The following is a 25,109-nucleotide window of genomic DNA, read 5'->3' as shown; positions in this document are numbered from 1 at the left end:
AGTAAAGGAGCAGGCTATCAGCAGGACCTTCACCAGCACCTTGATCTCAGAGCTTTGGCCTCCAGAATAGTAAGACTAATTGTGGCAGTTTGTCATGACAGACTGGTAGGCTCGTGCCATTGTCGATCATGAGACAACAACAAATGATGGATACAAACAGCCAATAATGGAAATGTAAAATAGTACAGCCACTTTGGATAAAACAATTTAACATTTTCCTTAAAAGCTAAATGTTGGTCTTGGAGAAATGGCACCCTTATTAAGAACACCTGATGCTCTCGGGTTGGGCCAGAGTTCAGTCCCCAGCACCCACATTGACAGCTCACCACCCCATTGCACTTTCCAGCATCTACCCAAGAGCAACAAAAGCACACATCTAACAAAGACTTGGTCAGGAATGTTGTTACATTTCAAGCAACAGACACAAAGGAGAACAACCCAGACACCTGCCTGTGGACAAGCCGTGATTCATAACAGCTACAGGATTCCAGTCAACAGCGAGATAGAGAAGCTGTGAATACAGAGGACTACCGGTGAGTCTAAGACCACGAGAAGCACGTCCACTAGAGATATGCCCTGTGTGAAGCGAGGCGTACTCTCGACCAAACATCTGTCCAGTGCCTTCTGCATATTGCCATTACGCAGACAACAGTGACCAAGCAAGACAAGGCCAGTCTTAGGAAAGCTTCCAGCCCAGAAATTCAGACACTGACATCTAGAGGAGCACCCTCTAGGTGAGAGGCCAACCACAGCTGTCCTGACCCCAGCTTCTACTATGAGATATCAGGGGAAGCATCAGGCTCCCCCTTAACCCCAGGAGTCCCTGCTGGAGGAGCACCCAGGGCTCCTCTGGTCTCGGGTTTGCCCCCAGCAGTGAAGTGATGTGAGATTTAAGAGCCGGTGTTGATGTATGACTTTGCGTGCTGTGTGTGTCAAGGGTGCAAATTGTGTGTGAAGTATGTCTTAGCAATATGTAAGATAGGGAGGGTGAAATATCTATCAAGTATGTGAGATGTATGTCCAGGGTGTGTGAAGTGCACGAGTCAGGTGTGTGACTGTGATCAGAGGCAGTGTAGAGGTCTGCCGTGGGAGGGGGTGTGAGGCCACCTGAGCCACAGTGGTGCCTCCTCCAGCCTGCATCTCCATGGCAACCACAGCCTCGCTCTCAGGCTTCAGCCCCTAGCCCGCCCCGCCTGGTGGTGAAGCGTCTGGAACTGCATCCTCTGCATCCACACGGCATCCCTGTTCTCCCGCGACTGCGTTTTGCAGCAACTGCCTGTGAGCCATTTCCACGTTTCTTCTTTTGGAATGGGGATGAGGGGGCCAGCATGTGTGCGTGGGTGTGCAAGGGTGCAGGGATGTGCGAGGTGCGAGGAAGGGGGCGGGTGCAAGAGTGTGTGAATGTGCGCCTGTGGGATGTACGTGCAAAGCTATGGGTGTAGGGGTTGAGAGTCTATGGGAGTGATTTGGTTGATCTGGTGTCTGCCTGAGCGGCGGAGCACAGCCGGCTCCTTCCTGTAGTCTCCACTAGAAGTCAGGCTGACCCTGCTGGCTCCGGTGGAGGGTGGTCATTAGACCTCTCAGGGACAGTTGAGAGCAGCAGTTCTGCTAACTTGAGGTGGATAGAATGGTCCCTAGACCTCAAGGTATGTCGAGAAACCCCTACAGGCCAGTGGCAGCCTGGACATTAGGAAGAATAATGGCTGCTCAGCCTGCACAAATACCATATGAAGCTGGACATCCCTACCCTGGGTATAGTCGGGTAGCCGGGGCGGCGGGACAGCTGGACCTCAGCTCTCCCAGTTCATGGTGACTGCAGACCCCCTCCCTGCGGGCTGGCTCCACCTCTGCAGGTCTGGGAGAGCCAGTGGGAGCTGTGCATCTCCAAGGTGGCCCAGGGGCAAAAATGTCAGCTCCTGTTCGGGTCTGACTGCTGGGAGGGTGGGGTGCTAAAAAAGGAAACAGCTGGATGGAGAGAAAGGAGTCAGCAGAGGGGGTGTTGCCCAGAACGTTGAATGCTTAGCTGCCTGAGCATGGGAGGGTATGATGGGGGTCGCTGAGTGAAGGTTCAAGGATGGTAAGAGGTATAACAGCCACTTGTCTCAAACCACCTGCCCCGGGCTCCGATGCTGGGCCACAGGTGGCTGGTGAGTGTGGGGAGCCACAAGCAGCCGTGCCCCTCCTCTCTGTCCCTGTTTGCTTGGGCCCTACAGAACAACAGCCGTTCAAACTGGAGGCAAACCACCACTACCTAAAGGGCTTTGGTGCAAGCAGATCAGGGTGGGCACTGCGGCAATGCCGTGAAAGGAGAGAACGAGCCCCCACCAATGTGCACTTCTGTGTGACGCAGCATGAAAGGCTCCATGTGAAAGTGAGTCTGTGACCTCTAGCCCAACTTTTATGGGGTTTCAAATAAAAATCCGCATCCTCCATCATCTGTCCGTCAGCATCTTGTTGGTGCACAGCCCTAGAACGTGACCAGAGATACCCCGCCCCGCCAGAGGGAAGGACCCGTGGATGGTGTTGGGAAACCTTCACAATTCTAAAGCTTTATGAACCCTGTCATCTTCCCCAAAAATCCAGGATGGAATCTTCTGGTGTGCTGAGAGGAGAGGAGAGTTGTCCACTCTTGGTTTGCGATGTTCTGCCTGGCTAGAAATTTGACAGGGAGCTAGAGGCCTGCCTCTGTTGCCATGGGAACTCGAGATGACGTAAACTAGCCCCTTCGGCTACATCACCCAGGCAACCATAGGCGGAGCTCTTGGGGAGGCAGGGGCCTCTTGCGGAGCAGTTGTAGAGGCTTGAATGCTTGGGATGCCATCTTCTATCGGTTCCTGTTTGTTCCCTGGTTCTTTCGCCTCTGTGTATTATCTGGCCAGCTGTTTATATTCTTTATAATTTCTGGTCCATCTTTATCACAATGCCCAGCGAGCTGCCCCCAGAGCATAAGGTTCCCCTTGAGCCAGCTCCCTCCTTAGGACCGTATCCACCCCATAAGGAAGCTCTTTGTTGACACTGCTTGATTTCCATAAAGGCTGGGCCAGACACAAGGTCACCCGTGTAACACACGTCAAAGGGACCCGGATCCTAAAGGGCCTGCCTGAGATGGGGAGGGTGTGTATGAAGATGCTGATTCCTTCCCTCCTATAGCCATTCCTCCCTCATCCCCTGCCCAGCCTTCCTCTCTACTTTCTTGTCCTGGGAAGTTCTGCATTCAGCTGTCCCTGACACTGGACAGCTTTGAAACACCACCTCCTCTGTGTTCCTCAGGCCCTGTCACATCTATGTGGCTGACCAGTAGAGAAGGAGAAGCAGTGGTTACTTGTAGACCTGGAGGGCTGCTGGCTTTCTGAGGGTGGCTGTCCAAAATAACCACAACTTTTACCATCCTGGAAGCAAGAAGTCCAAAACCAGATTTCACCAGAGCTGTGTTTCTGCTGAAACTGTAAGGAGAGGGTCTGCCTTTGCTTCTTCCAGACTCAGCTGTCCTGAGCAGTCTTAGGTAACACTATATCACCCCAGGCTGCCACCATCTGCAGAAAGCATTCCTCTTATGTCCAAATCCTCTTTTAAGGATGCCCACTGTGGAATAACCCCCACCTCCCTACCCATTCTAGAATGACCTCATCTTAATTCCATCACAACTGTAAGGACTGTTTAAATGTCTCTATCAGTGGCACTAAGAATTAGAAATTGTGGTCCTCTTCGTGGGGACATCATTCAGCCCACAACAATCCTGTCGTCACTTGTGGGTTTTAAATATCTCCTAGTTTTGGCTTCTGTTTCTCCTCTTTGAATGTCTTGATAGACAAGGATTTCTCATTTTAAGACAAAGTAATTTTATTGAGTTTTTCTTCTATTAGGACTGCTGGGGAAATCTTTCTCTTCCTGATGTTGTAAATATTCTCCTGCACGGTCTCTGGGGTGCTTTGTTGTCTCGGTTTTCCCTGTTCGTGCACCTATGACAAATTCCTGTATTCATTTGTGCATTGTGTGTGCATTGTGTGTGCATTGTGGGTGCTCATTATCTGCATTCAAATATGCATGTAGTGACAAGATCACCGTTCCGAGCAGACTTTAATTATTAAGACTCGGGCAGCTTCTCTGCTATTAACTGAGATCTAAATGTGTAGAATGTGTCACATGGGTTTCTCTCTGCAAGGCATCAACACCACCAGTGTACACTGTTGTGGTCAGAGCAGATACCCACCCAGCAAATGGACTTCCTTTGTTAAAACATCTTGTGTCTTTTTGCCTTCAACACAAAACTTTTAATGTTTCAAGTTTATAAACACATTTGTTGGGATTTTGATTGAGAGATGTTGATTCTATAAATCCTGCCAGAGGTGTTGGAGCATAAAGACCTCCAAAATCTGCACGATAGTCTTCTGTATCTGATGGAGGATTCAGATGTGCCTTGTTCCCTAGTCAATATTTCATGGCCTTCCATATGGAGCACATCATCTCTGTCCTAGACTTTGAAAGTATTTAAATGTAATCTTAGCTGGTTCACATCTGGGGAGGACGACAATACTGAGTTCAAGGCCACCCTTGAATTGTATAGGGCTATAGAGTGAGACCAGGTGTTATTTAAAAACAAAAACCCTAAAAAACAATTTAAAAAACAAATAACAAAAAACACCAGGCACTGGACAGATGGCTCAGTGGTTGAGAGCAACAGAGACCTAAGTTATATTCCAAGCACCTACGTCAGGCAGCTCTCAATTCCTTATAACTTCAGCTCCAGAGGATGTGACGCCCATGGCTTCTGAGGGCAATCGCACACACAGATGCACATGAAATTCCAGTTCCCGGGGCGGCAGCGCCCTCTTCTGACCTGTGCAAGTGGATACAGACATACATGCATACAAACCATAATAAATAAATCACACACAGAGACATACATAGTTAAAAGTAACAAAATTAAAATTTGCCACTGACATATAGAAATACAGCTGCTTTCTAGAAACTCGAATTTAACTGGACTTTTTCATTTTTAATTTTTTGTGTGTATTAGTGTTTTATGTCTATGTATGTGTGTACACCACATGTATTTCTGGTGCCCCTGAAAGAGAAGCCATTGGACTCCCTGGAACTGGAGTTCCAGATATCTGTGAGCCGCTATGTGGGTGTTAGATATTGATGTAAAAGAACATCAGTTCTCATAACCGCTGAATTACTTCTCCAGTCCCTTAAATATTTTATTGCTCTTTTTTGTTGTGTGTAAGTGACTATTTATGTCATGTCGCACACATGGAGGTCCGAGCACAACTTGCAGGAGACAGTTTTCTCGTTCCATCATGTGTGTCAACCTGAGTGCGGGATTGAACTCAGGTTGTCAAGCTTGGCAGCCAGTGCTTTCGCCCACTGAGCCATCTCACCAACCCTGGAGTCTTTCAATGTTTATACTTTATATACGGAGGATTTGTTTTTGCATTTAAACACAAGCTCTATTTCATCCGTGAATAATCAGTACTAGGTTCCAAACCCATGCCTTGGTTTCTTTACCCCTGTGCAACTGTGCTGGCTGAGCACTCAGGACCGTAGCTTCTGGAACTTCACTGACTCTCTTAGTCACTGTTCTATTGCCGTGAAGAGACACCATAACCAAGGAAACTCTTACATAAAAAAGGCATTCAACTGAAGGCTTGCTTATAACTGAAGGCTTGCTTATAACTGAAGGCTTGCTTACAGATTCAGATGTTTAGTCCATTCTCCTGGAGGGGAGCATGACCTCAGGCATGGCAAGCATTCTGCTGGAGAAGTAGCTGGAGGTAGAGAAGCACTGGGCTAGGCATGGGCTTTTGAGTCCACCTCCCCCCACCCACAATGACACACTTCCTCCAACAAGGCCACACCTCCTAATTCTTCTCATTTTTTTTTTTTTTTTTTTAGTAGTGACATTCCCTGGTGACCAAGCATTCAAATACATGAGCCTATGGGGCCCATTCTTATGCAAACCACCAGACCAGCAAAGGTCATCTGTATTTCTGTAGTCTCAAAGATGGACCCAAGTTCAAGTTTGTCTGATGATGCACGTCTGTAATCCCAGATTCAGGAGTCTGAGGCAGAAGGATCAGGCGTTCAAGACCAGCCTGAGCTTTAATGAGACCCTGTCCCAAACAACAAAACAAAACAAACAAAAAACCAAAACAACAAGACTTACATTCAATAAATTTGTTGGAGTTTAAGGTCCTTCCTCTGCCCTCAGTGTGCAAGCAGATCTTTTAAATTGTAAGTGAATTTCAAGTCTTCCCAAATACATTTTTGACTCCTACTAAAATTGACTAGATAATTTTCTTCTTTAGCTTTTCTTATTTTTACATTTAGTTAGCTAATTGTTTTTGTTTGTCTGTTTGTCTGTCTGTTTGAAAATATTTCTCTGTGACAGCCCTGGCTGTCCAGAACTCCTTTTATAAATCAGGCAGTCCTTAAACTTAGAGATCTGCCTACCTCTGCCTCCTGAGTACTGGGATTAAAGGTGTTCTCCGGCTAGCTTTTCTTATTTTTTAAATCTTTTCTTTTTCTTATTTGTATAGGCATTTTGCCTGACTCTATGTCTGAGTGCCACATACATGCCTGATGCTTGTGGAGGTCAGAAGAGGGAGGCAGATACCCTCCAACTGGAATTGCAGATCACTGTGAGTCACTATGTGGATGCTAGGAACTGAACCCAGGTCCTCTGTAAAATCAGCAAGTGCTTTTAACTGCGGAGCCATCTCATCAATCCCTTCTTATTTTGTTTAATTTAGATTTGTTTTATTTTATGTGTCAGAATGAGTGTTTGGCCTGCATTGTGTTTTATAAAACATGGAGTGAGGTGGTGCCTTGGTGGCCACTGCCAAGGTGTCCCCCTAAACAATCAAGCCATGCAATATAAAAGGGAATTTATTTGGGACCTGGAGGAAGGGATAGAGGCAGAGGAGAGAGGAGAACAGATAGTGGCAGAGAGAGGAAGGGGGGAAGGAGGGAAGGAAGGGAAGGGAGCCAGGCATGAACCTGGCTGTTCCTAGGTAACTATTGGGAGGAGCCTAAAGGAAATGCTAACAACCTACTGGTCTGTCTGTATATGAAACACTTGTGTGTCTGGTATCTGCAGAGGTCAGAAGAGGGTGTCAGGTCCTCAGAACTGGCTTTATAGACCGTTTTGAGCTACCATGTTGGTGATGGGAATTGAACCTAAGTCCTCTACAAGAGAAAGTGCTCTTAACTGCTGAACTAGCTCTCCAGTGCCTGATCTCAGGCACCATTTGTGTGTGTGTATGTGTGTCTGTGTATGTGACGTGTGCCTGTGTGTTCAGATGCACTCACCTGAGTGTGCATAGGCCACTTTAGGTGTTTTCCTCTCTGACCTTATTTTGAGACAGAGTCTCTTACTGGACTTCAAGCTCTACACTTCAGCTATACTGGCTAGCTGGCTATTGAGCCACCAAATTCCACATGTCTCTGCCCACTTCCTCCCAGCACTGTGATCAGGATATAAAATAAAAATAAATGGTTATATTGGCATGATGTTGTCTGGGACTGGAGTTCTATGTGAGGGGAAGTTGTTTTGTGCTATTTTATTCTACTTTTTAAGACAGCGTCTCACTAGGCAACACAACTGGCTGAAACTCACTATATAGAGCAGACTGGCCTTGAACTCAGAGATCTGCCTGTCTCTGCTTCCCAAGTGCTAGTATTAAAAGCAAGTGTCACCACATACAGCTTCAAGAGGGTTTTCATTTGTCAGCTTAGAGGCCCTTTCCCTTCTGAGATCAGCATCAAGATGAGAGTGTACACGACTTACAAAAGTATTTACTCATTATGTTTAAATTTATATGTCTCTGTGTGTATGTGCACCACATGCATGGCTGAAGCCTGTGGAAGCCAGAAGAGGCAGCAGATCCTCTGGAACTAGAGTTACAGGAAGTTGTGAGGCCATCATTTATGGATGTTGGAAACCCAACCTAAGTCCTCTGCAGGAGCAACAAGCACTCTTAGCTGCTGAGCCATCTCTCCAGCCTTGAAAGTGTTCACTTTTGATTTACCCAGAGTTAGTGGGACCTGCACCCTCCTCCAGACTGCAGTGACTGCCTGGCTGGCCTGGCTGACAGGATGGGATCTCAGCTCTCCAAAGGGCCTTCCTGCACCACCAGGACTGTGTACTTTTGTCACCGTCATTTGAATTTCACATAGATAACAATGGCAGTTTGTCCCTTATTGCATAGGCTACATGGTTTTTGTTTGTTTTGTTTTTGCTTTTGGTTGTTTTTGTTTGTTTGGTTTGGTTTTTGGGTTTTTTGTTTGTTTGTTTGGTTAGTTGGTAGGTTGGTTGGTTTGCTTTGGGTTTTTTGTTTTGTTTTGTTTTGTTTTGTTTTGAAATAAAGTTTTAAAACAGTTAACAAATTCACTTTGATCTGGGACTCGTTTTTTCAGCCTGGCAATCCAACTAACCCTTGGATCTTTTCCTCCCAGTGGAACATATGCACTTAAAGCACATGCCAGAGCAGGCTGGCCAGAGGAAGATGTCTCAGCACTATTTTGAAATGGTCTCTGTCCAGAGGTACCATCCTGCAGTGCTGAGAGGTCAGGAAGGGATGTGAAGCCTTGAGCAGGGCCTCCCACAACCCATCCCTGGATTTTGTATGACGATTATTGGGACCACTCTGGGTCAGAACCAGCTCTATGGCTGTACTCAGAATGACTTATAAGTGGTGACCTTATCTCTGTTTCTAGGCTGGGACAAGGACCGTCATCCACCATGGTGAAGCTAGGCTGCAGCTTCTCAGGGAAGCCAGGCAAGGAAACAGGAGACCAGGATGGGGGTGCCATGGACAGTGTCCCTCTGATCAGCCCCCTGGATGTCAGCCAGCTTCAGCCATCATTCTCTGACCAGGTGAGGAGCCTGAGCCACTGTGGGAGACTTTCTCAGGCTTGCCTAGGAACAAAGAGGTGTGGGTGAAGTTTATGGCAGAAATCCAAACTAATCACAGGCAAGAGTAATCTCCTGGTTAGACCTCCTGGTCAGCTCTCTCACATCCAGAGTCCCTACCCCATCTGAAACAGGGTAAATTGACCACTGGGTTTCTTAGAATTTAAACAGACTATGATGTATTCTAACAGGGGACAGCAAGTTGCAGTTACCACTCGGGCTGGCTAATTTTATATCAACTTGACAGCAGTTACAGTCATCTAAGAGAAAGAACCTCAGTTGAGAAAGTGCTTCCATAAGGTTGGCCTACGGGCAAGCCTACAGAACACTTTCTTAATTAGTGGCTGATGGGCCAAGCCCATTGTGGGTGGTTTGAGTTCCTGTCCTGACTTCCTTCACTGATATACTATGATGTGGAAGTGCAAACTATATACACCCTTCCTCTCCAGCTTGCTTTTGGTCATGGTGTTTCATCGTGGCAGTCGTATGCCACTCTTTCTTTTTTGGTCAAGGTTCTAGGTTAGGGCACAAAGGAGGATTCTTGGGCAGGTCACTGAGGGTCTTCTGCAGAAGTAAATGAGAAGCAAACAGGAGTTCAAGGCTGGCCCAGCCTGGCCCTTCAAGGAGCCCAAGGCAGCTCTGCAGTAATCTGGGTGTGTTTCAGCTGCATTTATTGTAACAGAAAATTCTGTGGGCAGATCTATCCTTTGCTCCTCAAGAATACAAACAGCCTAGAATCACCCATGTCTAAGCCCCTATGTAGTTGGAGGCTCAAGACTGTGTAAGCTGTCAGAGAAGTCAGGACAGACCTCCTGGAGGAGGAGCCAGGTTATGGAGCAGAACAAGGGGAAGTCCATGTAAGAGAGCCAGGACCCTGAACAGAAGGCAGCTGACAGAGTGAGGAACCCCAGCCGTGGCCTGTCTCAGCCTTGAATATCTGTGGTCCCCATCAGACTCTCAGTGTCCATCTTCCTTTGGCTTCAGCTTTGAGATGCTGTAGCTATACTGGCCATGAAACAGTACAGACAAACAAATGGTCATCAGGTTTCTAATCCCTCAGTGCAGGGCTCACTGGGTCCCTGCCAGCTGTCCAGCAATGCCATGACCATCTCTTTCTTTAGGTGGTCATCAAAACACAGACAGAATATCAACTTACCTCCGCAGACCAGCCAAAGAAGTTCCCAGATTTGGAGGGTCAGAGGCTGACCTGTAGCCACCCAGAGGAAGGACGCAGAGTAAGTATGTCACCCCTCACCATGGGAAGTTAGGGCAGGGGAGAGGATAGATGAGCAACTCTGGCCTTGTTTGCTTGACTGGGTCTTACTTAGGTCTCCTATTCAGATGTCACCTCTAGTGCTGGCTGGCCCTTAGCTGTCCATCTGTATCCAGCCTTCTGAACAGACTGAGCTTGTGGGAGACTTCCGGTGGGAAGCACCTCTTCCCCAGCCCATCACTGTCTATCTCTCTTCAGGCTTTCTGTGAAAAAGATATGAACCTTACCTTTTTATCTGGCAACTATCTCCTCGTTGACTTCTTTTAACCACATCAGTGATGGTTTTAATCATTTAATCATTTAATCATTTTTAGCTATTTCTAATGCCTTTCCATTTTCAGAAGCAACACCTGCCCCCTTCCCATAGTGCTTGGGCCTTACTGCTTTTTTGTTTTGTTTTGTTTTGTTTTGTTTTTGTTTTGAATCTGCCCAGGGTGGTACTAATGTACCTGCCTCTCTAGAAGCCTCCCATGCCATCCCTGGTGCACACATATGTGCATATAATGCTCCCTGCATCCAGTACTCCTGCTGTGGTGACCACCACCTTCTGTAGGGGGCACATGGGTAGGGCAAACCTGTTCCTATATCACCTTCTGGGTCAACTGACTGCATGCAACTTCACTGGCTAAATGCAGTTTACCTGGTCATGGATGTTTCTAGAATCCCAGCAAGGGTAGGCCTGCAAAGAGTGGTCCCTAGACCTTTGGTCTGGGAGCTGACCTCAAAGAAGGAGACAAGATGTAAGGGCGGTGGTAATATGCCTAGGCCCAGTCCTGAGGGGGCACCCCCTCAGAGAGGCTGGCCTCAACTTATCTCACCTGCACTGTTTTGCTTCTTTTCCTCGGCCAGCTGCCCACTGCAAGGATGATAGCCTTTGCTATGGCACTTCTAGGCTGTGTGCTGATCATGTACAGGGCCATTTGGTATGACCAGTTCACCTGCCCAGATGGCTTTCTACTTCGGGTAAGCCTGAGGGACCAAAGACCTGGGCAGGGATGGTAGAGACCACCATGGTCCTCCTATGATTTCCAGGCAATGCCAGGTTGTAGAGGGCTCCCTGTGGCAGCATGGGGGAAGGATGCTTCCCGTCTCCCATCCTGGGGTTTCCTTCTGAATGACAAGACTGTTCCTGTGTGGGCCATTCTCTTACTTCCCAGAATATAACAAGATCCTCTCTTTTGAAAGTTTTCGAGAAAATGTTGCTTTAGGACTAGAGAGGTGGCTCAGTAGGAAAGAGCACACACTGTATGTGCATAAGGACCTGGGTTCGAGTTCTCAGAACACATGTAAAAAGCCAGATGTGGTGGCTTCTGTAACTCCAGCACTGTGAGGCAGGACGGTGCTGAAGCTTGCTCCAGGTTCAGTGAGAGACAATGTCTCTAGGAGACCCCCTCTGGCCAACTCAAGCACACAAATAGACACACAAAGTAAACATTTTAAATTATTTATTCATTTTATGTATGAGTGCACTGTAATTGCCTTCAGACACACCAGAAGAGGGCACCAGACTCCATTACAGATGGTTGTGAGCCACCATGTGGTTGCTGGGAATTGAACTCAGGACCTCTGGAAGAGCAGCCAGTGCTCTTCTCTCCATTTCTCCAACCCCAACACAAAGTAAAATGTAAAAGAACAGAGAGAGAAGGTGTGTTTTCTAAACTGAGGGTATGAGGTGCTAGTGGAACTGAATGAAGGACTTGTGGCTTCCTCCAGCTTCCTAGGAGGAGCCATACCTACACTGGCAGGATTCTTTACTGAGCGGTCTTATCTTTTCCTTAGACTGTGAGAGCTTTGTTTTTTTGTTTTTTTCCTGACACAGGGTCTCACTGTGTAGCCCCTGCTGGCCAGAACTCACAGAGATAATGCCTCTACCTCCCAAGGGCTGGGATTAAAGGTGTGTGTCACCACCACTGGCCCACTTGAGAGGCTTTGAAATGTATTATGGACATTAATGTTTTCTGCATATTTAGCAAATATTTCCTTCTACTTTAAAGGTCACAACTCCAAAATTATATATATATTACATATATATGAAATATACATATATATGAAATATACATACACATATATATGAAATATATATACATATATACATATATATATATATATATATATATATATATATATATATATATATATATTCCCTGGCTGTCCTGGAACTCGCTCTGTAGACCAGCCTGGCCTCAAACTCAGAGATCCGCCTACCTCTGCCTCTCAAGCGCTGAGATTAAAGGCGTGGGCCACCACGCTCAGCTGACGGTTATAATTTTTAATGTTTTAAAAAAGTTTCAGAAGTAATGTCTTCTCTTCCCCCCCCCCCCCCCAACCTCTGGTCTCTGGGCTTGAGTTCACAAAGGCACTGAAGTCTGTCTGTCCCACCCGGAGGGGAGGGGGAAGAGAGGACATTTTTACTTTCATCTGTTCTGCAATTCAATATTTTGTTCATACTAGCCTCCAACTCATATCGATCCTCCTGCGTCAGCGCGAGGATTTCCCGGTGCTGGAATTACAAACATGCTCCACCACACCAGTCTGCGTGCTTTCTGCTTTTCCCACACAGCATGGTTCTAAGAGATTCCTCACTGGCAGCACCCCAACCCCTTTTCTCCAAGGAGCCTTGGGCTCTGACCCTTTGATCCTCTGACCCGAAGCCTAAGCTGCCTTTGTGGGTTTTTAACTGGGACCCTTCCTCCTCTTCTTTCTTTCTTTCTTGGATCCCCGGCCCCCCACGCTGGTCCGGAATATGCCTCTGCTGCAGCACAAGATCTGCACCCCACTGACCCTGGAGATGTACTACACCGAGATGGACCCCGAACGCCACCGCAGCATCCTGGCAGCCATCGGGGCCTACCCACTGAGCCGCAAGCACGGCACTGAGATACCCGCCGTCTGGGGAAACAGCTACCACGCCGCCAAGGAGGAGCACAAGGGCACCACCCCAGCTGCGACGGCTGTGTCCACTGCAGCAGCAGCTGCAGAGGCAGAGGGCACCGAGCCATCAGGGAAGCCTTTGGACATGAGAGAGAAAGAAGACCCGCAGAAGGCGGAGGGCGAGCCGTCCCAGGCCCCCAAGTGACTGTCTGCCCCGCCCCCGCTCCGCCAGTGACTGGGGTAAGTGTGCGCTGGCTGGCTCACAAGGTCACTGGGCTTGCCCAGCCCTGCCCTTTTCTCTGGCCCCCACTAACCTCCCTCCTTCACCACCTCCCTCACTTCCGGTCAGGCCCAGAAACCTACCCGGATGTGCACCCTCTCTCTACCTCCGGGTCTGTGCACAGGGCTTGCCTTCCTGCCCAGGACACCAACTTTCTACCCCTGTGACCCTGACTCTTTTATCTTCACAGCATCTCCCACCAGCTACTTTGACACGCACACTGCCTGATGCTTCTCCACCCAGTGATTGTGCTCCTGCCCCAAAGCACTCCGCTGAAGTCCCCCGCCCCTGGTGGACCTCTGACTCTGTTGCTTTTCTTTAAGTAAAGATTCACATCTATCTGGCTCTTGGTTTCTCTTTTGGTGGCAACCTTTCGTGAACACTTTCATTAGCTCCTGAACCTAGGAGGACACCTGAGGGTGCCTGCTTCTAAGGAAGAGGAATAGACTCTGCCTCTCTCCACATCAGCCAAGCCTGGGGGCCACTGGCCACAATGGAATAAGCCACTCAGGGGAATTGCGATGGCCCCTGACTGTCCCAGGTCTATACTCTGATGTATCTAGCTATTAGCTACCTGGTTCTGGGTCTGGTTCTGCATCCTTGCTATACAGTAGGATTGTTCTGTTCCTCAGGGAGGAGCTCCTGGTTTTTAGCAGCACCCATAATGAGTTGTTTCCCTTAGGTAAGTCACCCACAAGTAGAAATGACTTAATGAAGAAGGAAGTGAATACTGACTCTGAGTTGGGGGTGTGACCTTGCAGGGACACTGTGGTTGGCCTCCTGTAAGTTGGAGGTCCCCCTCCTCAGTTCCTTCCCTGGCTATTTCTCTTCAGGAGTTAGACAGGAGGCAAATTATCTAAAAGATCCCAGGGGAGCTTTCTGGAGTTCCTTATCCCCTCCTTTCCCTACAACAACTAGCTCTTTGTTCTGCCTGACTCTAACTCAGTCACTCACCCTTGGTACCTCTTTTCTGATCACTTCTGTTTGGGGCCTTGACACCTTGGCTAATGAGAGGTGAGCTCAGACCTGGCGATCCCTGGACGATGAGGATCATAACAGAACTTGGGTTGCCCAGGGGGCAGAGAAGCTCTAAGCAGGAGGCCTGGTGCTTTCTGCATGAGGCATAAAGGCTTCTTAGCATTAAGAGTGGTATGCCCCTGCATCAGGGCCAGAGGTTGTGGAACAGCCATTTTATTCTAACGTGGAACTCAAAGACTTGGATGAGAGCTGGAGCTACATCCATGACATTGGGAGTTGGAAAAGATTTGGATGCTGGGAGATCTGGGCATTGGGCCTGTTGTCCAGGTGCTCAGTGAGAAACACCCTGCATCTCCTTGCTTCTGTGCATGCACAGGCACACACAAAAATCTCCATGGAGCCTGGGGAGATAGCTCCATTAAAGTGACTGCCACACAAGCATGAGATCCTAAATTTGATCCCCAACCCTCGGCAAAAATAAAAACAGCTAGGCTCAGCAGCATTTGAGACAGAGACAGGAGGATTCCTGGAGCTCACTGGCCAGCCTGCCTAGTCAAATCGATGACCTCGAGTTCAGTGAGAGAGGCCATCTTGAAAATTATTGTATGTGTGTATGTTTGTATATATGTATGTAGATGGAGGGAAATTGAGGAAGATAGCTAACTTCTAGCTTTGGGCTACACAGACAGACAGACAGACAGACAGACACACACACACACACACGCCTCCCCCCAAATTTTCATCGGTTCACACTGATACCTCAAGTTCAATACAGAACCTCCCTTCCCCTATTTGTAACTCCTTTCTCCATCAAGAAAAAACCAGCCCCTATCATCCCTCATTCTAGAATACATATTTTAAAGAGAGGCTTATGAGACAAAATTTAAAGTTATTTTGGTCAAGGCAAGTTGAGAAGCTATGTTCACTTAAAAACTTCTTATGGTTCTCCCAGCAAACAGCCTAGACTTTCATGCTTAACCTTGGCACAGATACCACCTAGGTAATCAAAATGGCCAGGGCAGGCAGAACCTCGGCCTGCATGCAAGCAGCCCCACAGCTGGCCACCCTTTCCTGAGAGTCAGGCTCAGGGTTCCACCCTGGCCTCTGGCCACACGTATCTCACACACCTATAGTACCTGTAAACAGTCCTCTCACACTTTGGACACCTTAGAGGAAGCATAGCAACTTCCTCCAGATGGGATATTTTAGGAAGAGTGTGACATAGGGGTGACCTCCCAGGTCACAACACAAGGCCTCATTGATTTTAGCAACTACACTGTGGTCTTTCAACTGCTTTGTGGCACTTGAATGGGATTTCCTGTGTGAGGTTCCCTGCAGGTGTAAAGGCAAGCATCATCTGCCAAGAGATGAGAATGAAAGCTTGGCTCAAATTGACTTTGTCAATCTGGATCAAATCAGGAAATCTGATACCAGACAGTTTATTGCCAACAAGTTTAAACAGTATAATTTGAGGGGAAAAGGTTTCCTGGTTTAATACAATCCTGGTGTACAAAGAACTGTAATTACATTGAAATTCAACTCAGGGTATGTGTCATTTCTTCTAAGATGGTTTCTAGAGATAGGCTACCTGGATAGCTTAAGGGCCCAAAGGAAGGGGCTGTGCTGACTGGTCTGGGCCATACAGACAGTGAAGAGGTCATTTGGGCTATTAGCCACCTCTGGTCCTGGTTTTGAGACTTGGGGGAGCCTCTGGCTATACAGATAATGCAGGGGTCATTTGGGCTATTAGCCACCTCTGGTCCTGGTTCTGGAAGGTTGATATGGTTTGGTCCAACCAATAACACAGATCACCAGCTATTAATCACTTCTAATTCCCAGCTTTCTGGACAGAAGAACAGATTTTACATTTTTTTTCCACTGAAAAGGCAATCCTACATGCTTAACATTCCTGGTTTCCCAGGTGATCTTTGAGCATAAGGAAGGACCTTCAAGTTCTCAACACTCGTGATTCTAGAATGACCCCTATCCTATAACTACTCCTGTGATTCCATGGTGCTGTAGCTTCATGGAGACATAAAAAACTAAAGCTGTGGGCTAGAAAGATGGCTCAGTGGTTAAGAGCACTAGCTGCTCTTCCATAGGATCCAGGTTCAATTCCCTGCACCCACATGTTGGCTCACAACCATTTGTAACTTCATTCCCAAAGGATCTGATGCCTCCTTCTGGCCTCCACAGCGTATGCAGTACACGTAGGCAGAACATCTATGCACATAAGCACTTTATAAGTACTTTTTAAAAGCTAAAGCTGGGACATTCTCTTCTCCCAGGGATTCTATGATCCAATATTCTGCCCCTCTCTCCTCCAGTTTTAAAGAGTCTATGTTCACCTGAGATGGGAACTCTTTGGAGAGGAGCAGAAAATGACAGCTGTCCCAGGGCTTCGTGAATGGTTAGAGCTGGTCTGATGGCTTTACTCAGAGCATGCCACAGAACCGTGGGGCTGGATCCAGGAGAGTCTGTCTCCTAAGCCAGCAATGTGAGTCTCACTACTTGGCATCAGTTGGGCATCAGATAGACAGGAACAGACTTGGCCAGCTGTGCTATATATAGGAACTGTATAGGCCTTCAGGACCTGACTTAGAAACCTTAATCCTTTGTAAGTCAGTGGCTGCAGAAGTGGGCACCAGGCTTGATACCTTCTTGTGAATAGGGGGTCACTTGCTACAGAACAATTCTCTTGAGCTCCTGATGTCACCTGGACCCTGTTCACTAAGGATACACACCTGTGTCACCTGATAGATAAGGGAAAGTAACAGCCTTCTAAGGCTGTAGAGAGTTTCTTACAGAATTCTGAAGGTCTTTCTGACCTAGTGAAGGCCCCCACCAGTTCTGCAAATTATACCTATTGCCTGAACAAATTTAAGATAGTGCCTTCCTGGGCTCAGGGAAGAGTGTGGTAAGAAAGGCCCTGGTCTATCCTTCTCATTCATGGGGAGACTCAGTTAATCACAGAGGCCAAAAAGGTCCAGCCTGGTAGACAGGACAGAGCTTGGAGGTCCTATGGGTGGAAAGTGCTGGGACATTCAATAAGACCCTGGATCCTGTCTGTTGGGCTCAGATCACTCTACCAGAGTCAGGCCTGTAGTCCAATAATGAGAGTATTGTTATGACACAGTAGCCCGAGCCTAGAGTACCTTCCTCTCTGTCTCATGAGAAACCCAGTCACTAGACAAGCGAGGAACCACTGAGGAGGCCTTGGCACCTACCTGACCAGAATGGTGGAATGGAAGATCATGACTGCCTTGACCATTCAGGAAATCCTGGTGACGAGTAGCTTGGTGGTGTATTTTTATCTGTCCAAGCACCCCAGAGTCTACAAGCCCAGCAGCAAGAGATAGTTTCCAAAGACTTGGTGTGATGGGTCTTCTAAGGCTGGTGGTAGGTCTGAGAAGCCCATGCTTCCTCCTCAGCATCTTTCCCACATGCTCCAGTATAGTGTCCCACAATCACATGGTGGTCCAGGGCTGTGCAGTGGGTCCATGAATCCAAGGTTCTGAAGATGCAGACCTGCAGTACACAGCCCTGGGAAAACACTGTTAGTTGGGGTAGAGGAAGAGCTGGACAGGGCTTCTGGTTACAGAGACAGAGCACATTGCTGTCCTTGTCACCAACAGAAAGAGACAGTGCCTCCTGGAGCTTCTCACAACCCAAATGGAGGATCAGTGGCAGTGTAAAATAGCTCGTCTCACACATTTCCCCTTTATTGTGTGTACAAATGTGTTATTTTATGACTTTAAAAAACCTTGGTCCTTTGAAGTGACAGACCTTTGTGTGTCCTTTTTGTCTGTCTGTCCTGTCTCCTGGCTATGAGACTTTAGTTGCAGGGAAAGGAATGTCATTGTAGTCCCTGACTGCTCAGAGGAGATGCAGAGGCATGTGTGTGCATGTTTGCATGTGAGAACATGTATGTATACACATGCAGGTATGCACTTCCCTGAATGTGTACCTATGTTAGAATGTGCCTGTGATTATGTATGCAGCACAGAGGCAGCCAAGCCTCTTTCTCCAGACTCACATATCCTGGTGCTGAGCCTGGGATCAGAGAGTTCCAGAAGACCACGGAACTCCTGTACTCTGACCTACCTGTACTCTGGAGTGGAACTGTGGCCAGGGCAGGCATTTCCCACACAGTGTGAGATCCTCAATGTCCTGTGTGCCCATTATCCTGTCCCTGGATCTGGCCCTGGTGTATATGAAAGGTCAGCTCTCTGGAGGGGCCAACACTCAAATATGTGGTCTCTCTTGTCCTTGCCAATGCTATGATTGCTGGAAAGAGAGGCAGGTCTGAGAACCGGGTGGAGCACAATGGAGTCTAGTATGCCCTAGAAGTCTGTGAAGTAATTAGATATCTCATAGCTCCTTGGAGGTCCCTCTAGGCAGGTTTTTGGACTGAGGATTTGCTTTGCACATCTCAGAGACTAGGGACTGGAGTCCCCGGAAAATTTTAACACTACCTATGGGGAACATCAGTGTCCACCTGGAACCCCAGCCCTTAAGTCACAGGAGCTCAGCTTATTACTACAAGGTCAAAACTGTTGCCTAATGCAAAGTGTCCCTCTCCTTCTGCACCTCACACTTTGTCTGATGCTGTCCTCTTAAGGGAGAGCCTCCCTGTGTAGTCTTAGCCCCAAGATTCTGTTGACATTTTGTCCCCCTACCTGCTCCCAGCAGGATCACAACACAGGTCGCAGCCTGATGTGTACTGAGAATATCTGCCCAGTGTGGGACTTCATACTTGACTGATCGTTGGGTTAGGTGTCCATTCCAGTGGTAGAGGGCTTGCCTAGTGTCAGTGTCATAAAACAACATTTGCTCATCTTTGGAAATCACCCTTCAACTTTTCTTGAAGATGTGTAAAAAAATGTAGGTTCAGGGAAGCGACCTCTGTGTCTGCCACTCACATCAAAGTTCCTTCCTTGAAGAGCCTGGAGCGAGAGCTCAGTGGTTAAGAACTCTGCCTGCTGTTCTTGCTGAGGAACAGAGTTCAATTCCCAGGACCCAACTGACAGGTCATACCCATCTGTGGCTTCAGTCTCGGGGATCTCATGCCTTCCTCTGGCATCGGGCACACACATGCTGCACAGACAGAGATGTAGACAAAGCAGCCATACACATAAAATAAATAGGTAAAAAAAAAAAAAAAAAAAAAAAAAAAAAAAAAAAAGTCCTGCCTTGGTGGAGGTTCGGGGTCAGAATCAAGTGCATCTATAATGATTCTAACAGGAGCTAGAGGAATAATCAGTCCTCCTTCTTTCTCATCTTGTCCCACACCTCCCCTGCATGCACCAGAAAATAAAGCTTTGCTTGGATATTATATTGTTTGCACCCTCAAAACACAAAATTCAAGCTTGGGGTGAGCCTCTTGAATTACACTCTAGGTTTAATAATAAGCACACAGACACACAGATAGAGACACAAATACACAAATACACACACATACACACACACGGGGAGGGGGGACGACAAAACAAGTGTGTTCAGGCACATCCCACAGACAGCACAGGCAGAAGCACTCTACTGAAAAAGTGCAATTTAGTTTACTTCCAGGAGGTGGCGCTGCAGCCAGACTTTCAGTAAGTGATGACGTTTCAATTGAGGTCTCAATTGCAAGGCTATGTGCCTTGAGAAGTGGGGGATCATGGGTAGTAAATGACAACACTGAAAAGCAACCCTGTGTGGCTTGCTTCTGTGTGAGAAAACCTAACCTGTCTCACCCAATGGGAGTACTCACCTGAGAACAAACTCAGGCGCTCCCCAAATACCATTTTTTTCCAAAGGATGAAAAAGGATGGCTGTGGCCATCTCTGTGCAGACTCTCAATGTATAGGGGTTGCAATACACAAGGCGAGAGCCTATGGCAGAGTCCAGGCGTCATCTCATGACAGGAACACAGGCTTATGAAGAATAGAGAGGTTGGTGTTCATCATTCTAGTCTCACATGTATCTTTATGGAAAGTCTGGTCTTGAACACTTGGAAGTCAACAAAAGGCAGAGCCAGAGCAAGCAGCCTGTGACCCTTCCACTGTTATATGGCGCAGTCGTTCAGCCACCTCTTCACGGGCCTCACTGGACAGCTCTGAGTCTGGGGGAAGTACGTTGGGGCCAGCAGATGGAGAACTTACCTGGCTACTCTCCTTCAAAAGCAGGTGTGCACTGAAAGCTTGCTCATGGTCTCAGTGAGAGGATGCAACACACACACACACACACACACACACACACTGCTGGCAACACTCTTTTTGAGGACCAGGTTCTGCATTTTCTTCCTAGGACACCTAAGCCAGCACAGGATGATACTTCTCAAGACCATTGCAAAGGGCAGAGAAACATATTGGCAGCAACAGCAGTTGTGTGTCTCAGCAGAGATCTGCCAGGCTGGTGTCCCCAAAGCTCCCCAACTAAGAGAAGGAATAGAACAGAGAAACAAGAAGCATATAGCCAAGACTGGAGGCAGGGACTCTTCAGAGTACATGGTACTTCTGAACACTGGGGTACTAATACATCCTCCCAGAGGCCTGCATATCCAGGGTGCTGTATATGCAACCCTCCACAGGACCAAGTGTCCCTGTCACTAAAGACAAGAAGCAAGTAGTGTTGCTCTGTTAAGGACCTGTGCCATCTTGCATGAAAACAAAGTGGGACATCCTCAGGTGCTAATATATATGGGACTGGCAGGGTGTTAGCTGGATCAGAGAGTGGACTTCCTGTCCTGTCAGACTCAGAAGTTGCAGAGACTAGGACACCAGGACACTACTGAAGGAGAAGGCCCTATTCACAAAGCTAGTCTCAGCCTCCCTTGGTCAGCATCCAGGTCTGGTGAGCTGGCAGGTCCACTTGGGATCCTCATTGCTGTAACTCACAAACGAGACATTTCATGTCCTCATAAGTGGCTGCCAGCTTGCAAGGTGATGATAAGCTAGGCACAGTGGGCTAGCCTGGTCTCCTGACTTCCTACATGTGCTTGGGAGGCAGACCCTCACTGACCCCAACTTCTAATTGTGCATATTAGCAGTCCTTTATGTGCCCTGCTCTCCTTGAAGGATATGGCACACCCACTTGAAGTTACAAGTTGAATGGGGCCCCCGTCCCCCACCTCGGTGAGATGTCATTTACATATTACTGTGACCTTTACAACAGCATGCTATTGTAAGGAATGTTTGTGTGAGTAAACCAAGCCCATTCGAAAGGCAAATCTCACGTGCCGTCCTAATGATTGAGCGCATCACAGCCCTCTGGCTGTGCTCCCTGCACCTACCCACTGTCCCCTGGAGGTGGAGCTGGAGAGATTTATAGAGGAACTGAACCTCATGGGCCCAGGGACAAGTCCAATGGTTAGGACTTGGGGGTGTCCTGAGAAGGAAGTTGGGATAACAAGGACATTGTCAAGTATAACAGACTCCAGAACAGGGAGAAAGATTGGCAGGATTGGCGGCCTACACGGGACAGACATCCCAAACCTTCATGGTTCCGACCCAGCCCCTGGTACATAGGACACTGGTAATGATTAACGTGTCTTTCCGGCCCTCTCTGTCCATTGTTTTTCTAAAAGCCTGAACAGGCAGCAAGTAGCCCAGGCCAGCATGCACTGAGCCTGCACTGTCCACAGCAACTTTGACAAACATTTGTTGAGCAATAACTGCCATACTCTCTTCCACACCTAGGACCTCCTGGAATGTATGTAGTGTACATAAATTCGTTTCTGCCCTTTTGAGGGGCACTCAGGTGGAGCAGAGGATAAAAAGGAAGTGGGTTATCCTCTAACCTGGCTCCCCCAGAACCAGCTGGAGAAGAGTCCCTGACCCCAAGGGAGCCACCCCCTCCACTCTTAGGGCAGGATCTATGGGCTCCCGCTCCTAAGGACTCCCGACACAACAACCCCCAATGCCTTAGATCCCATTAGGACCTTGCTCTTCTCGTTAGTACAACAAATGTTACATCCTAAAGACCGTCAAAAGAGGAGGGCAGCACATTCTCGGGTCACTGCTGGGCTAGAAAATTGTGCAGGGAGTCTTTCCCTAGCCTTGATGGGGCCCCGCCCCTCTAGCTGTCGGCACGGCATAGCTACTAACCTAGCTGAACTCAATCGGTTGAACTCAACCAAGTTGAAAGGATTGGGAGAAAAGGAGGTGAAACAACTGTGGTGCTGAGCGGGGCGGAGCCCGGAGGGTGCCGCCTCCAAGGGGCAATTAGGGGGTAGAGGAGGGAGGGAGAAAAGAGAAGAGGCGGAGGAGGGAGGATGAATGGGAGGCCATCAAGGGAAATGAAGGGGTAAAGGGGAGGAGAAGGGAAGAAAGATCGGATGGGGGAATAAGTAAGAGAGGCGGGGAGACTCGGACGGCTGGCGCGTTCCTCTCGATCTGCAGCTCGGCCCTCAAGCACGCGCGTGAGGGGCGGGGCAGTGGCCATTGAGTGGCGCTGCCATTGTGCCAGCGCTGCAAGTGGTGACACGCTCGAAGTCCGCTCCCTGGTGACGCCTGAAAGCCCCTTTGACCGGCAGCTCACCTGCAGAGCCGGCTCTATAGAGCCTCTGAACGCGCAGCAGCTGCCAGGGGCCGCGGGCCGGGCACCTAGGGGGACAAAGAATGGGGGCCGGGCCCTTTGAATGAGAGGCCACTTGGAAGCAGCAGGCATGTGCCAAGCCGAAGACTAGGGAAGAAAAGTGCCCTCCGTGTGTCTCAGCAGCGAAGGGGACCCTTTCTCAGCCACTGAGCCCTCATGTGCATGACAAAAGCGCCTGTGCAAAAGCCAAGCAATCACAAGCCCTTAGGCTCTACTGCAGGCATCCTGTATCCTAGGCACTCCCTCCCCTTCACCCCGGGCCTCCAATACTCTGGTAGAACCAACCTGGAAGAACCTGATCCATCTTGCTGAGCAGCGCTGGGTCTGGCCCTCCAAACAGGCCAGATCTAAAGGACCAATGTTTCCCATTGCAAAACTTTGAAGTAGTCTTTTGGGCCAGACCAGGGGCCATGTAGTTACTATAACCCAACTCCACTAGGCATCTGCCATAGCCATCCAAAGCTTCATGTCTCCATCATCCACTTCAAGACAAACGTTTCCTTCTATGTCCATTGCTCTCCGCTCACTAGCCTTATCTATGCCCAGGCACTTGTAGCATGCGAGTCTGCTGGAATCTCTCCACCTCAGGTAATCCTTGACCACACCAAACATCTTGCCTGCTTTTTTTTTTATTTTTATTTTTATTTTTTTTTTATTGTTGCCAAACAGCTTTTGAGGGAGGTCTTCACCCTGCTGTTTCTTCCTTGTGAGACTGCCCTCATTTTGTACTATCCTTGAAGTCAAGGAACTTACCCTGAGGCCTCTGTCCAGAGCAGGTGGACCTTAGTTGGCCACACAATCCCCTTTCCCTTTAGTCTGGCTTCTTGGAGTAGCCAGGACAGTATAAGCAAGGTATCTGCCTTTCATTCAGCTCTCACCCAAATGCCTTTAAGATGGCCGTTCCTAGAAGTAAAAGCTATGAACTTAGTCACCATGTTTGTGTCTTATTTTTGTTTGTTTCCTCCTCTTCCTCTTCCTCCTCTTCTTTTTTCTTTTCTTCCTCTTTCACATTTTCCTCCTCTTCTTCCCCTCTTCTTCTTCTTCCTCTTCCTCTTCCTCCTCCTCTTCCTCTTCTTTCTCCTCATTTTCCTCCTCTTCTTCCCCCTCTTCTTCCTCTTCCTCCTCCTCCAGGCAGAGACAGGGATTCTCTGTGTAGCCCTATCTGTCTTGGAACTCACTCTGCAAGTGCTGGGACTAAAGGAGTATGTCACCATGCCCAGTGATGTCCTTGTTTTCAAGACTCGGTTCAATTTGGTCATCCCATTGATGCTGACTGCTAGCTAAGGATAGCTAGAGAAACTGCTGCTTTGTTATTTGGCCTCAGCCAAGCCAAGCCAAGATAGTGTTGCCTTTTGTGTTTAACTTTACTCCGGATAAAGTAGGCAAGGCTCCACACCTGCCTGTCACTGGAAACACTGCATCAAACCTGTCCCATGGAGCCTAGTGTCTGCAGGGATCAGAAGTCTGGTTCTAATCAGCTAAATCCACTGTGTGTGGCCTCCTAGTGCCTGCAGAGACAGCATGGGCTGCTGACAGGATTAAGCCGGATTACATGTCCCCAGTGGGCTGAGGCCTCTCTGTATTGTGGACTGACTGTGGTAACCCAGTGGCTCTTGCTTTTCTACACACATTATAAATCCCCACCCAGGTCCAAGAAAGGGAGAGGTGGGCAAGGCCTGAATGGCCACACCATCTGAAACTGCTTGTATGTTTTCTCTATCCCTTTCCACTTACAGTCTCCCACCATGCAGCTTAAGTTGGCCTACAACTCATGATCCCTGTGAGTGCTAGGATCATTGGCAAGGATTGCATTCAGCCTTCTTTGTAAGCTTTCTACTTATAAAGTGCATTCCTGTTATACCTGGTAGTGCACATCTGAAATGCTAGCACTTAGGAGACTGAGGCAGGAGGATAATCTCAAGGTCAAGGCCAGAGTAGGCTATAAAGCAATTTACCAGACCAGCCAGAGCTATATATCGAGACTCTCAGAACAGCAAACAAACAAACTAAGATATGTTCCTTTCCATCACATAGGCCAGTACCTGCACAGGTGCTATTCCCCATTCTGCTCACCCCACTCCTTAAATCCTGCTATAACTGACATTTGAATTGGACTTAGTTGGTGCAGGGTCTGGGCTTGTCTTGTGACCAAGTCAGTGCAAGGCTTGGAACACAGGGAGGCCCAGGGTAGCAGGGGTCCAAAGTAGACACTTCTA

The 25,109-nt window shown here is 48.2% G+C and overlaps 1 protein-coding gene across 2 annotated transcripts; it reads left to right on the top strand.

Moving 5' to 3' along the window:
* Positions 1–1,027: 1,027 nt before the first annotated feature.
* On the top strand, positions 1,028–13,677 carry Caly (calcyon neuron specific vesicular protein). 2 transcript variants are annotated; one of them, XM_034511167.2, is made up of 7 exons: positions 1,162–1,278; positions 6,540–6,641; positions 8,719–8,878; positions 10,036–10,149; positions 11,037–11,150; positions 12,946–13,298; positions 13,529–13,677. In XM_034511167.2, the coding sequence occupies exons 2-6, from the start codon at positions 6,583–6,585 to the stop codon at positions 13,261–13,263; spliced, it is 765 nt and encodes a 254-aa protein (XP_034367058.1). In that variant the 5' UTR covers positions 1,162–1,278; positions 6,540–6,582; the 3' UTR covers positions 13,264–13,298; positions 13,529–13,677. The 2 variants fall into 2 exon arrangements, with proteins under 2 accessions (XP_034367060.1, XP_034367058.1); XM_034511169.2 differs by lacking the exon at positions 6,540–6,641 and having other exon boundaries at positions 1,028–1,278.
* The last annotated feature ends 11,432 nt before the right edge of the window (positions 13,678–25,109 follow it).

The sequence above is a fragment of the Arvicanthis niloticus genome, chromosome 1 (assembly GCF_011762505.2).
Source record: "Arvicanthis niloticus isolate mArvNil1 chromosome 1, mArvNil1.pat.X, whole genome shotgun sequence".
In the NCBI taxonomy this organism is placed as follows: Eukaryota; Metazoa; Chordata; class Mammalia; order Rodentia; family Muridae; genus Arvicanthis; species Arvicanthis niloticus.
Note: the sequence above shows the minus strand (reverse complement) of the source record. Positions and strands in the feature narration are given on the sequence as shown.